Source organism: Equus quagga, chromosome 2, assembly GCF_021613505.1.
Source record: "Equus quagga isolate Etosha38 chromosome 2, UCLA_HA_Equagga_1.0, whole genome shotgun sequence".
NCBI classification, from domain to species: domain Eukaryota; kingdom Metazoa; phylum Chordata; class Mammalia; order Perissodactyla; family Equidae; genus Equus; species Equus quagga.
In genome coordinates this window covers 13,421,264-13,440,369 of record NC_060268.1, presented here as the reverse complement: position 1 = coordinate 13,440,369, position 19,106 = coordinate 13,421,264, and the positions used below count along the sequence as shown (strand labels likewise).

Genomic DNA, 19,106 nt, shown 5'->3' with positions numbered 1-19,106 from the left:
ATGTAGTTAAACAGTATTAAGAAACAGCCTCAAAAATGCTTATATGAGAAAATATAGCCTCAAAAAATGCTTACATGAGAAAAATGAGAGGCTAAAATTAATCACCTAGGAAAAGAACCACCAAATAAAACCAAGAAAAGTAGAAAGAAAATAACAAGGAGCAAAAATTAATAAAAGAGAAAATAAACATAAAACAGGATCAACAAAGCCAAAAGTTCATTCTTTGAAAAGACTAATAAAATTGACAAATCTCTGGCAAGAATCATTACAAAGAAAACAAACAAGAGACAAATACTAACAGGAACGAAAAGGGGGAACATGAATATAAATCCTTCAGAGAATAAAAAGATTATAAGAGAATAAACTTTCTGTCAAATTTGAAAACAAATGCAACAAACTCCTAGAAAAATAAACTTATTCAAACTGATTCATGAACTAGAAAACCTGAAAAGTTCTACAAGCTTTAAACTTTCCCACAAGTAAAGTACTCCAACATTATTTGTCAAATATCTTTCCTTCTCATTTGTCATATATTCTATCAACACAACCTTAAACCCGGCAACCAGAACCACCGCCAAAGCCGGACAAAATGTTACCCCAAGTTTGTTTCTTTAACCTAGGTTGACAAGGCTACTGCTGCCTCTGGCTCCATTTTACATGTCAGTAAACACGTGCAGGAGATGAAGATCTGCTTTGCCTAGAGAGCTCCCTGGCATGTGAAGGCTGCATGGGACAGAATAAAGAGACTGACACAGGAGGCAGGATCTGTGAGTTTTAGGCCAGATCTACCACTTACTTGTAGTGAGACTTGAACGATCCCCTTCAGCTACAAAACTCAATGATGTTTACCTGTAAAAGTTAAGTACCTTTGCTATTAGGAGCAAATGAGTAGCTTTCCTGAGGTTTATTTTCCACAAAATTTCTATGAATTGAGAATGTGCACTCAAGGAATTTCTAGCTATCTTTATGTGAAATAGGTTTTATTCTTTTTCTTTCCCTCTATTTTATTCCCCAAATAATATTTGCCTTAAGCAACTTTAATTTCAGAATGCCTTAGAGACAAAACTGGGCCTCTGAAGGGAAGATAAAAGCAATGAAGACATCGCTGCTTATATTTATAAATGACTTTTTATTGATTGGAGAGTGAAAGATAAAATACTTTTACTATAATTTATTAAGCAAATGATAGGAAGAAAAGTTTCAAACCATAAAGGGCAAAGCTAAGAAAATTATTCTGATACAGAAGGAGTACGGGGGGATAGTTATTAAATTAAAATCACCACAAACTAAAATATATAAATAACAGAAAATATTAAAGGATTAGATGTAGTAAGTTTAAAAAACTAAACAAACTTTAAAAAACATTTCCCTGGAGAATAAATTTTAAATAGCTGAAAGTCAGTATTTCAATATTAAAAAGTCTCTATTACAAATGAAAAATACTGAGAGGTATTTTACCTGACGAAATATCTCTGTGACAAAGTTTACATTACTTCTTTTAGAAGAAAAGACCCTGCGAACGATTTCAATGTCTGTGAGATGCTCTTCATCAATGCTGCAGAGACTGGAGGAGCTCGGCTCTCGCTCGGTGAGCGTGCTCGTATTGGAATGAGACTGTTCTGGTTCTGCAGTTCGATCTGCTTTATCAGCATTATCACTTTTGTTTTCTTCTCTGGATACTAAACTAGCAGCTGCTCTCTAAAATAAAAACAAAAGGGGGAGAATATCACAATCATTTAACTTCAGATTTTGTCTTCTAATAGCAAATACTGGCAGAATCTAAAGCATTCCACAAGTAACTTACAGCAGTGTTTAAAATCCGGGCATAGGGTTTCATTTGGAATCCATTCTAAACAATTAAATGGCAATGCAAATAATTCAACATCTAAGCAATATAGTGATACTCACTAATCATCTATCCATCTATAATTAGATTTGTTTTTGAGTATGTTTTTGGTACAAACAAGTTACTAATTGAAGCTGAGTAAATAATGCAGATGAAGTTGGCTCTGATCTTCAATAATAAGTAAATAACAACACTGGACTGTTTACTCAATAAAGTCTTAATGTTTAAAATCATCTCTATCTTCACTTAGACAAAATTACACAAGTAGAAACTTCTTAAATTAAAATCCAAAGGAATGAAAGAAAAATTATGTCAGAAGAAACAGAAATGAAGCTAAAAGAAAATATTAGAAAACTCTATGTTCTAATAACTTAATAGAACTTACACCACGACTGAAGACGAAGCCTAAGTCTAGGGAAAAAGTAAAACTCTTAAGGTGGTGATACAGAAATTACTACATGGGATAATAGGAAGATGGTAAATTAGCTTCTGGTGAGTTACTTGATTTTTCTCTCATCACCAAATAAGAGAGTTTAAGTAAATGATCTCAACTACGCCTTCTCAATCAAAAAAATCTGATTTTAGTCCATTAAGTTCTGGGATCGTAAAAATAGTTTCCATATTTTTTTGTAGAGAACTTGGAAGACAGTTTTGGGGAAAACACACTGCATTGTCTGCTACAGATAAGTAGAAGGCTAAGGGGAACATAAGTCAAATTTTCTGAGTGTCAATGAACTAAATACCCTTTATACCTCCACTAAATTTTTAAAAGATTTAAGAAGTCTTTTAAAAAACACACTATAAGATTTTTAAAACTAAATGAGGAAATCTGAGAAAAGGAAAATAAAAATAGTAAAATATATATACACTATAACAGAGACTAGTTCAGGAAAAACTAAACTGAGGGAAAAGGAAAAAGTGAAAAAAGTATGAAAAAGAGGAAAACTCTTTAATCAAAAATAGAATTTTAAATATTAGTCCCTCCACTGTATAGTTGAGTAACTTTACATCACGTTTCTAGATTCAGAGTCCCTGTTGAAACACAAAGTGGGGGAACGAGATGCAGACAGGACTTTAAATCAGCATTCTTTGAATGCCTAGAAATCTAAAAAGAACTATGAAGGTTCTATAACCATTTAATCGCATATTGTTTCCAACCGCAAGAATTTATTTGTACAATTCAGGATATTTTTAGTACTGTACAAGTAACAAAATACATAAAAATATATAAATGCAAAGATAAAAATGTATAAAGTACATAAAAAAATAAATCAGAAGTTGAGACTCATATATGACTAAAATAATCTTCTATACCTTCCAAGTTTTATTTCTTTTACTAAGAAAACTATTGGTTCTAACAATAATTGTTAAAATTTGGATTTATAAAATACACAAAGAAAACATCATTATTACCTGTTTTAAATGTGTTCTACACCTAGGGCAACTGATATCAGCAGACAAATATCATAAGCTATTTCCAACTTTAACAAGCTTGACTTACGTGTACGTTACCTGAATATTCTTTGGCACCGCTTCACCTTCCATCCCAGGAATATGAGGTCCTGTATGTGGCTTTGGCTCAAGCCAGAAAGAAACCAGCCAACGAATGACAATAACACGAGCCTTAATGAAAGGCTCCTTTGTACAATAGATTGCTTCATTGGTTTCAGTATCCTTCTTTATCACGACATAATGTGGCTTTGGTCTCATCTGGGGGATATCTATGTAAAATAAAAGGAAAACAAAAGCCAAAATAAGAAAGGAAGTATGCTTAGATAAATCTACAGTTTAAAACATTTGAGAAAACATTGTAATAATAGTCTGAATTTGGAAGTAGATTTAGTACAAAACTGATATTTTAAAATAATTTGCCAGATATCAGCATGGAATCTAGAAGAGTGAACCATATATGGCTGATACATGAAAACATATCTTTTTGTAAAATATCATTAGAATGCTCAATGAATCCTGTCTAAATACAGAGAAGCTTCCAGAGCCATTTAAAATTAATGAGCGCTCACTTCAATTAACGTAAGACTGAGACACATATTTTGAAGTCATACAAATATGAATTTCTCCAGCAAAAATATTTTTAAAGCAAATATTGTTCCCAACTGGAAAGGTTTGCTACCCTGCCTAATTTAAGTCATTTCTAATAGCCCTAATAGTTTTGCCTAAGCCTGTTAGTCGCCTAAACTTGACAGAGCTTAAAATAGGAACATCTTTCTGCAAAAAGAACATTTCCTCATACAGACTGCCAATGCCCTCTATAAATGGCAGAGATCTGCTTCTAACCAGGATTTGTCCAGGAGGCTCTAGCTTCAAGGCTCCACCAGACATATTGGCATAGCCACTAAATACTGGACAAGCCATGATCAAAGTATACGACAGTGTTATTATTCATATAGAATTTGAATAAGACATTCTAAATTCAACTCTTGGGGGACCTTAAAAGGAAAACTTACAATATAGTTTAAGGATCATATTCAACATTAGAATTAAGTTTAACTTATAATCAAAAATATTTCTGGTGGGCAAACTTTTACCAATAGGTGAGATCCAGAGAATAAGTTTTTATAAAAGCTCCTCACTCTCAATGAAAATTTCCTATCAATAAAACTCCACTTTCAGTATGAATGAAGGTATAATATCTCTAATCAATCAATACAAATATTAAATGTTACCAGTTTTCTGCAGGTAACAAATGCCACCTTACATTAAGGTACACCTTACGCTTATGTGCAATCTTTTAGAAAACTCCAAAGTACACCTTACGCTTATGTGCAATCTTTTAGAAAACTCCAAAGACCACCTACCAAGTACAGGATGATACAGACTGTTCTCCTTGCAGATGTTTGGGAAAATGTAAGGCAAGTAATATTTCTTAAAATGTGAAAACAAAAATGAAAATCCCCTTTCTTGGTTTTCTTTATTCTTCCATTCTAAACTTTTTACCTAAAAATAAACATAATTAGAATCATTCCAGGAGACAGAAACAATTATTAGCTATTATAAACAAGCTTATAAAAGGTTACTTAAGCAATGTACTAAACTGTTATACTGTGAAGATATACAGCTAAATATACATATATGTATGCATATAATTTATGCATATAAATATATAGGTAAAGGACAAATCTTAAAAACTAGTCTAACGCCATGCAAATGCATGACATACATGACATTTCAAAAATCTCAGAAGTTAAATATGCTCTGGAAAACTCTCGAAGTTGACTCAAAACTCAGCTCTACTGATGACGAAGATACTAATGTTCCTTCCCCTTTGCCCCTTCCTGAATAATTCAGCCTAAAAGTCATAACAAATGGGTATATGTGGGAGAGAGTGGGGACGGAGTGAAAGCATCGCAGTCAAGTGCAGGTAATCCAGAGCCTGACCACAGGGGGCAGGGTATCCAGGAAGCGGAGGGTGGGGGGGGGGGGGGGGGGGGGGGGGGGGGGGGCGCCGCGGGGGCGGCGGGGGGGGGGGGGGGAGGGACAGTGTCCTTGAAGGGGGGGCAGGGTAGCGGGGGGAACAAGAGGTGACAGAGCAGCAAAATACAGGGTGTGGGAATTCCAGCAGGGTGAGGAAGATACCTAAGGAGGGGGGATGGTAAAGGCCTAGAGTGGGCCACAGTGAGATACCACCATCTACTCACTTTAGAAGGGCTGAAATTACAAACTCACCATACAACTGGTAGTGAGGACGTGAAGCAATTTTAAGTCTCATATGTTGCTGGTGGAATGTAAAAATGTCTAATCATTTGGAAAACAGCCTCCTGACAACCAAGACATTCCACTACTAGGTATTTACCCAAGGGAAAAGAAAGTTTATGTCCACAGAAAGACTTGTTTACCAATATTCATAGCAGTTTTATTTGTAATAGTCAAAACTGGAAACAACTCACGTTACCATCAATAGGTGCCTAGATAACAAATCATGATATATCCATACAATGGAAAGTACTCAGCAATAAAAAGGACCAAACTATTGATACACACAACAATATACATGATTTTCAGAATAGTTACGCTGAAAAAAAGCTAGACCAAAAAAAAAGTATGTACCATATGATTCCAGTTGGAAAATGCAAACTATACAGACAAAAATTAGATCAATGGTTGCCTGGGGATGGGGTTGCGATGGGAAAAGGATGGATTACAAAGGGATCCAAGGACTTTTAGGGGTGACAGATATGTTCATTATATGATTGTGGTTATGGTTTCATGGGTGCATACATGTAAAATCCATCAAATTCTATATTTCAAACATTGTAGTTTACTGTTTGTCAATTATATCTCAATAAACCAGTAAAACAATTAAAAAAATCTATATGAAGTATAAAAGTTTTTTTGCTTTTTTTTTAAATATTAGATGGGGGCAGGCCTCGTGGCCAAGTGGTTAAGTTCACGCACTCTGCTTTGGCAGCCCAGGGTTTCGCCAGTTCAGATCCTGGGCACAGACATGGCACCACTCATCAGGCCATGCTGAGGAGGCATCCCACATGACGCAACTAGAAGGACCCACAACTAAAATATACAACTATGTACTGGGGGGATTTGGGGGGAAAAAGCAGGAAAAACAAAAAAAGATTGGCAACAGTTCTTGGCTCAGGTGCCAATCTTTTAAAAAAAAAAATTAGACAATGCTGCAAAGCGCCGTATTTTTTTTTTTGCTTTTTGCAGGGCAAGATTTGCCCCACACTAACATCTGTTGCCAGTCTTCCTCCTTTTTCTTCCTTTGTTTTCCCCCTCAAAGCCCCAGTACGTAGTTGTGTATAGTTGTAAGTTCTTCTAGTTATTCTATGTGAGCTGCTGCCACAGCATGGCTACTGATGGATGAGTGGTATGTTTGTGTGCCTGGGAACCAAACCTGGGCTACTGAAGTGGAGCACGCTGAACTTTAACTACTAGGCCATCAAGCCTGGCTCAAAGTTTTTTAGTGTTTTGGTTTTTTTAAAGAAAGACTGGTAATAATAATGACAGTAATAACAACTACCCACTATAGAACACTTACTGTGTGTCATGCACTTTTTTATCCTAAGTACTTTGTACTAATTATTTAAGCACTCAAACACCAAAATGGGATAGGTATTATTTTTATCTCTATTTTAAGCACAGAGAGGTTAAGTAATTTGCCAAAGGTCATACTCTCAGTAAGATGTAGAATGAGGATTCAAACCCTGGCAATCTCATTCAGGGTCCAAGTTAACTTTATGATGTTTGTTTCTGAAGCATGGGGAATTTTTGTGCTTGGAATAATTACAAGAAATGTGTACGTGCTGAGAGTGTTTTCATCAATCAGGACATGTACATTTCCTATCTAGAGATGAATAGGTTATTTTATAACATACATGAACCTAGAAATTTAAAAAGTACAAATAGGTTTAAGTGCAAATTACATTCTCTCACCTCCACCCCATCCTCTGGCCACCTCCCCCACTGCTGCCTCTTGGCAGACTGATCCCTAAATCAAAGTTAATAGTTTTTCATTTAGCTGCCGATTATAAATGAAAGGATTAGAAAGGAAACTCAACTGGTTCACATAAGAGTATACATAGAGTCCACTTTAAAAATTCCTCCAGCTCCCTTTCTAAGAGGTTCATAATCCCTCTGATGATTTTTATTTCAGAAAGGGCATATTAACATATATTTTCAAAAGTAAAAATTTGCCACTCTTCCCTTCAGGAAAATAAGCAAATATCTACTATGACAGAATAATGGTAAGGGGGGGAAAATAAATTACCCACACAGGATGGTAAGGGGAGGTAATATCAAACAAGATAACACGTACCTGAATTACTATATATTTTAAAAGTGCTTCAAGAAAGTAGCTTGTGAGATCTTCTTGTCCTTTATCTCCTGATTGCGGGGGGACAAGAGGAGTGATTTCCTCTATAGTAACTTGAGCTATCCAAAGACAAAAGAAAAGTTTAGTATAATTGCAAAACAAATTAAATAATAATGACTCAAAATTTAATTGCAAAACATAAACACAGTGAATACTCTTTGAAAACATTCTAACGACTGTAACTTGAAATAAATCTGGTAGTCCTAATAGTCATTGCAACCACCATAAACTAAGAATCAGTTGTTTCATGAACCCTTGATTTCGAGAATGTGACATACGGATGAACAGACAGATATGGAATTAAAAGTGAATAACATCTCACTTGAAAAAGAACTTCTCAAGATATTTTAAAATTCACAGTAAGAGAGTTTATTACAAAAATTCTATAATATGATGAGAAGCATTAATAATAATGTGTTTATTTATCTATTAAAGGACAATCTGATGACTCTAGGTAATGACCATGATTCCTCCTTGAGGTAGCCTCTTTATTCAAAGGATGAAATACTATTTTCCTCTCAAAAAGAAATAAAAGTTAGTATCTTAGTTCCTTGGTTACAAAAGTCCACTTACACAATAAAACTTCTGCTTTTTTTTACTTTTCAGATATTCAAAAACATTCATTATAACAAATGTAAATTCAAAAAAATCAAACCACAACTAGCTGAATTCTCTTAAATATTTCCTAAGCAGCACAATTAGTACCTGGTTTACCACAGGCAGGTCCCAAAACCTATTTGTCAGTAAATATCAGCCAAGTAATTAAGCTCACACAGATGGATCTTTTTACAGTCCTCTTTGCACAAAGTAAAACACACTTGTACTTCAATGAACATCTAAATTAACTCAAGGTTACAAGACGATATATGAGAACTAGGAATTAAAGATAAATATAAAATGGCCTGTATTAATCATGTGTTTCTGATGCTTTAACATCAGTGGCCTTGCTGGCCCTGGCGAGGATGGCCCTCCCAGGGCTGGCTAATTCCTAGATGTAGTACACAATGGGCCCGAGAGTGCGCCTTTCACGTAAACCAACCAATCCAGAGTCCACATCTTTACCACCTCCTCTACAGGGCTCTCACTCACAGAGCCACTATTCTCCTGATCTGATTACCCCAGGGCCAGGTACCAGACATCTAGCCATAGCCCCTATGCCCCAGGGCCTGCTGAAATTATCCAAACTAGCCAATCCTAGGCCTGTTCACCCTGCCTCACACATTCTTGCCTGCAGAAACCACAATAAGGGCTCTTGCCCATGACAGCCCCCACCCCGAACTGATCCTGGTGCTTCCCCGTCTGGCCACCCTCCCTGGTGGAGTCCCTTCCTCTTGGGAACTGTGAGTAACAAACTATTTTTTTAATGGCAATTGCCTCCTAATCTGTTGGCCTCATAATACCTGAATAATAACAAAAATCTACATTTTAAAACATAGCCTTGGATTACCCAGTTCATAAACGTACAGACATTTAAAAATATATATTAACAGACTACATAGAAAATTTTAAAATACTGATGGATAAGACCACATGAATCTTACTTTCTTGAAGGTTGAGTGGAGGATTAATGAGATTATCTAAAGTTCGAGGTCCATGTTCAGATTGTGGTGCTGAAAATCCAGGGATTAAGCATGAAAACATCCAAAGCTGTTCTTTGCTACAGTTATTCTGAAGAGCTTGCAACCATAATAAGAAAAGACGAACACCTTCCCGCCTGATCTAAAATAAAATGAAAAAAGGTATTTTTATTTAAAATGGATATACTTTCTTCCATTGAAGGCCACAATTCTCTAGAAGATGATTACAGAATGATACTTTGCAAAAGAGGGGAAGAAAAGGAAGGAAGAAGAGACAGAAGAAGAGAGCGAAGGATGGAGAGATATTACACCCATGACACTTACTGAACCCTTATTATTTGTAAATCTAAATTCATGGATTTTGAACAAATAAAGAATGAACTTGGCCTCTAACTACTTAAAGCCATCAACTAATTTTTGTCCTATAATTTTCACTTGTAAAAAATCAGAAAATCATTTTCTTCTTGTTTACTTCCCTCCTTCCCACCACCACCAGTCTAATCTAAGAAGCAAGAAGAAAGAGGGGGCAATGACAGTTCCTTGCTATAATGAGTTTGGTAAAAGGATGAACGGTTATGGGGATCCTGGTGCACTGCTAACTCAATGCTCTTGTCCTTAAAAGCGTATCAGTCTCTGAAATTGTCTCATTTACTTATTATCTGCTGCTATGCTGCAAAGCAGGAATTTTGGCCTATTACTATATTCTAAGCACCTAGAACAATTCCCTGTACACAGAAGACAACAAATATTTGAATCAACAAATGAATTCTCTCCCAGGAAGAAAAAAGAAAAATAAAGAGGAAAATTCAATCTCTGACAAGCAAAGAAAGTTCTTCACTAACCTAGCTTTACTGGTAGCTCTGGAAATTACCCCACCATGGCTTTGTTAAGTAAGGGCACTGTCAAAGCTATTCAACTGCTGCCACCCTCATGGTTTAGTCAGATTAACAGGATAAAGAAGCAGGAATGCTTATTCCTTTGTACTGCTACACCCAAGCCTTCATGCCAAAAGTACCTACAATATGAGTCTTTTATTTAACCAAAAGCATGATGCTTTTGGTCAGAGTAGCTTCTCTTAACCAAAGCACAATGAGATAATGAAAAAAAAAAAAAAAGAAGAAGAAAAGAAAAGAGACAAACTCAACATTTTTATATAGATCCCCTACTTTCCTCTACATCTAAGAATAGCTACCGTAAACAAAGAATAATTCATTGAATGACTAAGTAATTTTTGTTTTCTGGGGACCAGAATAAAGTATTTCTGGTGAATGAGTCAAAGTAGTGGCAAAAGTACAAGTTTTTCAATGATCTGGTCAATTTACTATGTATATTCATACATACTGAGTATGTTGCTATGTTTTAAGTGAATTCACTTCAATTAAACAAACTGAAGACAATTCAAAATTCTTTAGGAAAAAGGTGATGTAGGAAAAGTGGAATAGGTGGCTGTATGCTTTACTCAGTTTGTTAAAAAGTCACAGGAAAGAAATACCATTATATGTATTATACCTTCAAGGAGTTTCCTGTGTGCAGTAGTTTCTTTAAAATCAATCCTGAAAAGAAAACATGATTTTAAATATTCATATCATCTTATTTGTTTCTAAATGTCAGAGTTCTCGGTCAGACTTGAAAACACTATAAACAAGTCCTTGGCAATCTCCAAATTATTCTTGGTGACCTTGATATTCCTCTGGTCAAACTCTTGGGACCAGAAGGGCATATAAAAAGTCACCTTTCAACACATGGTTTATTGCAATTAAACATGATTTGTTCTATCAAAACAAACCCTAAACCCAAAATTGCATTTAATACAACAATCTATGTATATCTCTTATTTAGACTAATATAATTAAATACTTTCTCCACCACTAATACAAATAAAAACCACTCTAGAAAATTTCCATTTAAATAACCACATGAACATCCATAACTCTAATATTTCCTAACAAATATTTCCATTATACTAATTAATTCTTTTTCAAAATATGCAAAATCATCTTTAATATTCCTTTTTCTTTCACATTATACAATATTTCAAATCTACAATAAAGTACTGAAATAACATTAACAAACATCCAAAGGTCCACCATTTGGTCTGAACAAATCTAAACACAGCGCCATGTTTCTTTTAATTTCAAATTTTCATGTATTTACATTATCTATAATGTTTTCGCTAACAGTACAAGTATTACAGAAACCTCCTGTGAACCCATCTCCAATCACTTTCCTCCTTCCCTCCCCAGTGGAAACCATTAACCAGATTTTGGTATTAATTATTTCCAAAAATATTTTTATATTATTACTACTTATTGATAAGTCCATACAATATTTAGAACTGGTTTATACGTTTAAAACCTAATAATAGTAATAAGAATTTCTTCCATAGCCATTTGTTCTAATTCTGCATTTTTTATTCTTCCTAGTAACATCAAGATTACATATATATAAAATATATATTTATATACATACACACACACACACACACACATATAATGATCAAACCTGTGACTTTATTTGGCTAAGTTTCATTTGTCATACAAAAATAAGCTTTAACGTTTCAACAAACTGTGCTGATTTATCTGCAATTCCCTTTCTTACGTTTGAGCAAACTCAATTTTTTAAAGGCATACTATGTAAACCCCAGTCCTTAATCAACTCTCCTAAAATATTTATATATGGTAAATGCTCTGTGGCATTGTGGACCGGATCCTGGAACAGAAAAAGAACATAATAGAAAACCAATCAAATCTGAGTTAGTTTGGAGTTTAATTAATAGTAAACAAAACAAAATAAAATCTTATATATGTGGTATCATACAAAACAAGTCATTCTATAAGATGCTTTTCACATCCAACATTAGCTTCTGAAATTTATCTATACTGATCTACATAGCTCTAGTTAATTCATTTTAACTGCTGTACACTATTGCACTGTATGAATATACTACTAATCATCTTATTTGTCTTCTTTATTTTAGCACATTTGGCTTGTTTTCAAATTTTGTTACTCCTGAGAACACTATAATAAATGTTCTTGTTCATGATTCCTTGAACACATGTGAGTTTTCCCAGGGTATATAAATAGGAACGAAATTACTCACCTTCAACTTTACTAAATATTGGAAAATTCTCTCCAAAGTAGTTGAGAAAATTAGCAGTACTACCAGCAGCGTATGAGACCGTTGTGGTAACACATTCTTGCCGATATAAAACACCGGCAGATGCTCGAATATTCGTCTGTTTGATGAGTGTTAAATATCTTAAAGCCTTCATGTGATGTTTCCTAGTGACACCGAGCATCTTTTCATTTGGCCATTCAAGTTTCTGCAAATTGCCTGTCATATCCTTTGCACAGTTTTCAACTGGTTTGTTTGTTTAATATGAGAGTTCCTTATACCTACTGGCTACTAATTCTATGTCAGTTCTATGAACTGGGAATATATTATTCTAAACAACTCAGCCACGTTTTTATTGACTGGGAGGGGTGGTATCTTCTGATGTACCAAAGTTTTAAGGTTCATTACAGCCAACTCACCAATGTTTTTCTTTCATATGTGCACCTACTGTATCTAAAGAAATACTTCCCTACCTTAAGTTATAAAAATAAACCAAACAGTCTCTTCAAGAAGTTTTAAAGTGTCCCTTTTCTCATTTAAGTCCGGAAATCCATCATAAATCCGTTTCCGTGTGTAGCAATAACAGAATTTTTTTCCCCCAAATAGACAGCCAATTATAATACTAACTCTTTCAGAGTTTATTATAAAATGAAATGCTATCTCAGTCACATTTCAAGTTCCATATATAAGCCTGAGTCTTTGGCTGGCCTTGAAGCCCTTTTCCCATTAGTCTACTCATCCAACCCTGCAACAATGATACTGTCCTTAATTATTACAGCTTTATAATACAGTTTGTTATTGGGTATGGGAAGATCCAACAACACCATCCTCCCTCTCCCATGTGTTACTCTTTCAAGTTGCTTTGGCTTTAATTTTCCATATAAATTTTAAGTTAAACTTGTCAGGCTACATATGAAAGTCCTGTTAAGAACTGTTATCTTCACATATCAAGCCTATCTTCCATGAACATTGTATAAGATCCCATTTATTCAATCCTTTCTTGTTCTTCAATAATCATATTGCTGTCATACATTAATCTAATATTTTAAATGACTGCAGAATACACATTCTCAAGCACACTGAAACATTCTCCAAGAAAGACTATATTCTGGACTATGAAATGTCTCAAAAACTTTAAAAAAGACTAAAATAATAAAAAGTGTATTTTCTGACCACAAAAGAAATGTTAGAAATAACAATAGAAAGAAATCTGTAGTAACATCAAATATTTGAAAATTAACAAAATAACACTGCTAAATGAGCTATGGGTCAAAGAAACCAAGAGGAACATTAAAAAATACTTTCAACTGGGGCCAGCCCATGTCATAGTGGTTAAGTTTGGCGCACTCTACTTTGGTGGCCCAGGTTCACGGGTTCAGATCCTGGGTACAGACCTACACCACTTGCCAACCATGCTGTGGTGGCAACCCACATATAAAGTGGAGGAAGAGTGGCACAGATGTTAGTTCAGGGCTAATCTTCCTCAGCAAAAAAAAACCCAGAAAACAAAAAAACCAACCTTTCAACTGAATGAAAATGAAAACACAACATATTAAAATGCATGGGATGAGCTAAAGCAAAGCTTAGAGGGAAATTTATTGCCTTAAATAGCTATATAGAAGAGAAGAAAGGTACCAAATTAATATCCTAGACTTCTATCTTAAGAAAATACAAATACACAAGCAAAATAAACCTAAAGCAAGCAAAACTTTTTAAAAATATAAAAGACTAGGGGGCCAGCCCCATGGCCAAGTGGTTAAGTTCACATGCTCTGCTTCAGTGGGCCAGGGTTTGCCAGTTCTGATCCTGGGCACAGACCTACCCACTGTTCATCAAGCCATACTGTGGTAGCATCTCACAGAGAAGAACTAGAAAGACCTACAACTAGGATATACAACTATGTACTGGGGCAGTGGGGAGAAAAAAGAAAAAAAAGAGGAAGATTGGCAACAGATGTTAGCTCAGGGCCAATCTCAACAACAACAAAAAAAACCCTCTCAATAAACTAGGAATAGAAGAGAACATCTTCAACTTGATAAATAGCATCCATAAATTTTTATATTATACATAATAGTGAAACACCGCTAGACCGCTTTCTGCCTTACATCAGTAATAATGCAAGGATGTCTGCTCTTACCACTTTTATTCAACATTGTTCTAGAGGAATAATAAACAAAAAAGAAAGAAGAAATTAAAGGCAACAGATTGGAAATAAAAAAGTAAAATTATCTTGACTTGCAATTGGCATAATTCTATACATAGAAAATTGAAAGGAATCTACAATAAAACAAATGGAATGAGTTTTACTAGAAACACTGTAAATGTCTATTAATTGATGAGTAAATTAACAAAAAGTGGTATATCCATACAACAGAATATTATGCAGCAATAAATAGAATGCTGATACATGGTATAATATGGATAAACCCCCCAAAAAATTATGCTTAAGTGAAAGAAGCCAGATGCCAACAACTACAAATTGGATGATTTCATTTATATAAAACATCAGAAAAGACAAATTTATTGAGGACAGAAAGCAGGTCGGCAGTGGGAAAGGCAATTGTCTTTAAACGGGCTCAAAGGAATATTTTAGGGTGATGGAAATGTTCTGAAACTGGACTGTGGTAACTCTAAATATTTACCAAAAATCATTGGATTATTTACTTAAATGGATAAAATAAAGCTACTTTAAAAAAAATCAACTAGAGTCATTGATTTATTTTCTTTTATACACAAGACAGAAAAGAAAGGAAACAGGGCTTTAGAATTCTTCTGGATGACAAAGAAAAATGACCATTTATGTACTTTCTCAAGTTAGACATTTATCAGAATATTAATCATAACAACTAGATAGCCTAAAGGTCCTTTGGAGATTTAAGGCTACATTCCTCAGCAGATACAATAACCTTTGAAGTTCAGATGTCTCAAAAAAAGTTTCTTCATAGACAACCTTCAAGGACAGTTTATGATTATGAAATATAAAATAGAATTTCATTATTCTGTTGAGCACTTTATCACATGTTTATTAGCAATTCATATGTCTTCTTTGATCTACTCAAATATTTTGCCTATTTTAAAAATTGACTTGTCTTATTACTGAGTTGTAAGAGTTCTTTACATACTATGGGTACATCATTTTTTGTCTCAAATTTTATCTAGAAAGTTTATTCTAAAAGACTCCACTATCTAGAATATTGTCCTTTTTAGCCCCTACATCAATATCCCTCCTATATTTCCAGAGTTCCTTTTGTTTCTGGAACTGCTAATTGGGGATGGCTTACAGTTTCAAAGCCTCAGAGAAGATTTCATTTGCTATAACTGAGTAACACATGTAGGGCCTAAATAAATCTATGACTCTATTTTTTAAGGGGAACAAATACAATTTTTGCAAATGAATATAAGGCCTATAACATTCTACTTCAACAATGTAGGTGGCCGTCCACATATTCCCCATGAGAGAAGGGTCATGAGAAGCACTAGCAATCAGCCCTGACATCATTGAGACACTGAACCAAAGCCAGCAACTGCCTACCTGTAGACTCTTTTTTTTTAATCTGTAGGGGAAAAACGTCTTATACTGAGAGCTCGAGAGCCCTGTGATTATTACAGAACCAGACTTCAGGCCAGCAAGCATCTTGGCTTAGTTCCTGGGAACATAAAAAGTCTGTGACCTCCTGCCTACTTGGTCTCTGACAGTAATCCACCGTAGGCTTTCTTTTTTCCCCCTCTATTTCTTTTTACCTTCATTTTATGATCTGGGAAGCTCTACTTTGGTCCTTGAAGCAGTAAGCTTAACTCCAGCTTCGCCCTTTTCTGGTGTGGAGCAAACTGCCAGCTGACACTGCTTGCTTTCAAACCTGGAGCCCACGGCTTCTGCTCTACTTGGCATTTTGCACTTCTCTTCCTCTTCTGATTTACAGAGATGTTTATTTTGATGCTGAGCCTGCTTCTATTTTTTTATAGTTTTTTTATAGTTTTATCACCAATGTTAAGGTATTCAGAGTAAATGAACGAGTGGATCAAAGAAATTTAATATGCCATTTTGACTAGAAATCCTTCATTTATGTTTTTATCTTATATTCCCAGTAAGTCTAGTCCTGTAATCTTTATTTTATTTTTACTAAAGTTTAAAATATGAACTCATTTCAAATGATGACCAACCCATTAAAGAGCATTTTCATATATTATAATTTCTTTCAAATGGGAAATACACATTTAAATTACTTACCAATACTATGAAACTGCCATCGCTGATGAATTCTTTCTGGAAGAAGTTGTAAAATTTTCTAAAAATCAATATGAATAAAACAAAGGAAAGAATTAAAAGCAAGAAATGAGTCTATAGGATATCCTGCACAATGTGAAAAATTAAACAAAGAGCTTACACTAAGCCTTGAAGAGTTTCTTATGTAAAAGATAATACTTCAAACACAAATTAGTCTCTGAGCTAATCTGATAGTTGCATTACTCATAATATTCATTTACTGGCATTATTTCAGCACTGGCATACTGATCAGTATTTGAAAACAAAAAACAAAAAACAACAAGCTATACTAACAAAGACTTGGAACAGGAAATTAATGAAATTTATCTTTTACAATGATGCAAAAAGTAAGTATAGTTCTCTTATTGATTAAATACTAACTCTACATCAAAATGCTTTTACTATTCTTAGAATTTCTGCATTGTGGATATTACTGATTAGTTTTGAATTCTTTCAGATATTAATATTTGTGACATTTTCTCTCTCTTTGAGTAGTTTCTTCTCCTGTTTTGATAAACCCAGGAGAAATATTTTGATTTCACAAAAATCCCATCAAATATTTGTACTGAATTAATTCATGTAAACCCAAAGGTACTTACATGATATGATAGCTATAGGTATGAGAATAAAATTCAAAACTTCAGGAGCCCTATAGTTACGCGAATATATATACAGGTTTCCATTAACTGGGAAGAAACACTTCTTAAATATAATACTTTCAAACTTTTTCCTTTAATTTCCTTTACATATTGCACCTGTGTGGATTATTCTAGATCAATAGTTGCCTTACTATGCTGCTGAATTATCCACTTGCTCAATGACATCTGTGTTTTTGTTTCTATTGCTGCTTATACTACTATTATTATTTAAAAACACAATTAACTGGATGTTCTAAAGGCCAAATACTGAAGAAGACCCTTTATATAATGGTATCTCATTAATCTTTGCAATCACCCTAAAAGAAGAGTTTATTAATCTAATTCGACAAATGAGGAAATGGATTAAGCAACATTAGAGAGTGGAAGAACAGAGGTTCCAACCTCAATGTGCCTGTTGCCAAAACTTGTGCTTTTACACTGTTCTGCTCAAAGGATGGTATGCACGTTTTACACTTGTCTGTCTTCCCTTTGATGTGATCTTTGGCCGTCTCACACGAGATGGTGATGAAGAAATCGTAAAGTTCACAGATGAAGCGCTAGTCCCACCTGAGACACACAAGCTTCTTCACCTTCACCTTCACCCTCCCCACATCCCCCGTGGCCACCTACAACTGTATAATTAGACTTATTTTGGTGTGAAAAGAAATAAAATTATAGAAAGTTGAAAAGATAAGTTTGTGAACTACTCAAAAGTATTCCTAAATTACGATTATTAAATTATACTTTTGATTTAACACCTTATAAAACATGTCTATATCTTTTTTATGTGGTTAATATAAAGATGAAAGAAATTATGTGTATTCTTAAGAAGAAAATAGAATTTAAATCCCCTACCATATTATTAACATTACATAATGGTGCTTTTTATTCCAGAAAGAGGAAATCAGTTTATTTATAACTTCTTGATTTTTTTAAAATCATCATTAGTCTCTAAAGGCAGAGGTCAGACATTATTGCCCCCATTATAAGTACAAAAACACAAGCACACAAGCTAAATATTTTTTCCAAAAGATAGAAACTCTGTATTTAACATCTTTTTTCTAATAAAGTTTAATAATTCATTAAAGACAAACATTTCTGTCCAAAGAATAACAAGTGATCGGTATATATTACATACAGGAAAATAAACAGTATTTTTTAATGAAAGGAATATCCTGAAAGAGCACCCATTAACTAATCAATCGTCTCAGTCTCCTGAATGTAGGGCGAGCACGAACATCTGAAGGAATGCTTTCTAAGAATTATGATCTTTTCTCTGTGAATATTTTTACTCTTACTCAAAAACATCTATGTTTTAATATTCCCCTTATAAACATTCACGCAAACACTTGGGGAAGTAAATATAAGCAAATTCCTCAGGGTTAATGACTAATGAGAATTAACTACAGAACAGGTACCAACACCAGGTACTTCCCTCTGAAACTTAAAAAAAAACCCAAAAAACAACTTTCCTTTTTAGCTGTGACTAAATCAATAACTAAGAGAGATATCCACTAGACTGTTCAAATTCTTCTAAACTATATCAAAACACTCAAAATACAAAACAGTGAACTATCTTTAATTAGGAGTACACGGAATAGCTCAATCTTTAGAAACTGATTTCCAAATTCTTTACTGTGCCTTTCAAGTCACGAGATCTAATCCTGACTTTCTCCAGATCTGTAAATTCTCCATAAAGATCAGAATAGTCCTATCACAGATTTGAAAGACAAAATGAGGAGCAAGGAGCTATTTTAAGAGTGAATGTGTGTGTGTGTGTGTGTGTGTGTGTGTGTGTGTGTGTGTGTGTGTGTGTGT

The 19,106-nt window shown here is 34.4% G+C and overlaps 1 protein-coding gene across 7 annotated transcripts in view; it reads right to left on the bottom strand.

The window, feature by feature from the left end:
* RALGAPA1 (Ral GTPase activating protein catalytic subunit alpha 1) overlaps positions 1 to 19,106 on the bottom strand; it is a 226,824-nt gene that overhangs the window by 173,128 nt on the left and 34,590 nt on the right. For all 7 annotated transcript variants that reach the window (XM_046650085.1, XM_046650124.1, XM_046650133.1 and 4 more), the window contains exons 4-10: positions 16,615 to 16,672; positions 10,781 to 10,824; positions 9,236 to 9,413; positions 7,638 to 7,753; positions 4,663 to 4,801; positions 3,359 to 3,567; positions 1,459 to 1,698 (exon numbers count right to left, since the gene is read on the bottom strand). In XM_046650085.1, coding sequence (XP_046506041.1) covers positions 1,459 to 1,698; positions 3,359 to 3,567; positions 4,663 to 4,801; positions 7,638 to 7,753; positions 9,236 to 9,413; positions 10,781 to 10,824; positions 16,615 to 16,672 — 984 coding nt within the window. The remainder of the gene's footprint in view (positions 1 to 1,458; positions 1,699 to 3,358; positions 3,568 to 4,662; positions 4,802 to 7,637; positions 7,754 to 9,235; positions 9,414 to 10,780; positions 10,825 to 16,614; positions 16,673 to 19,106) is intronic.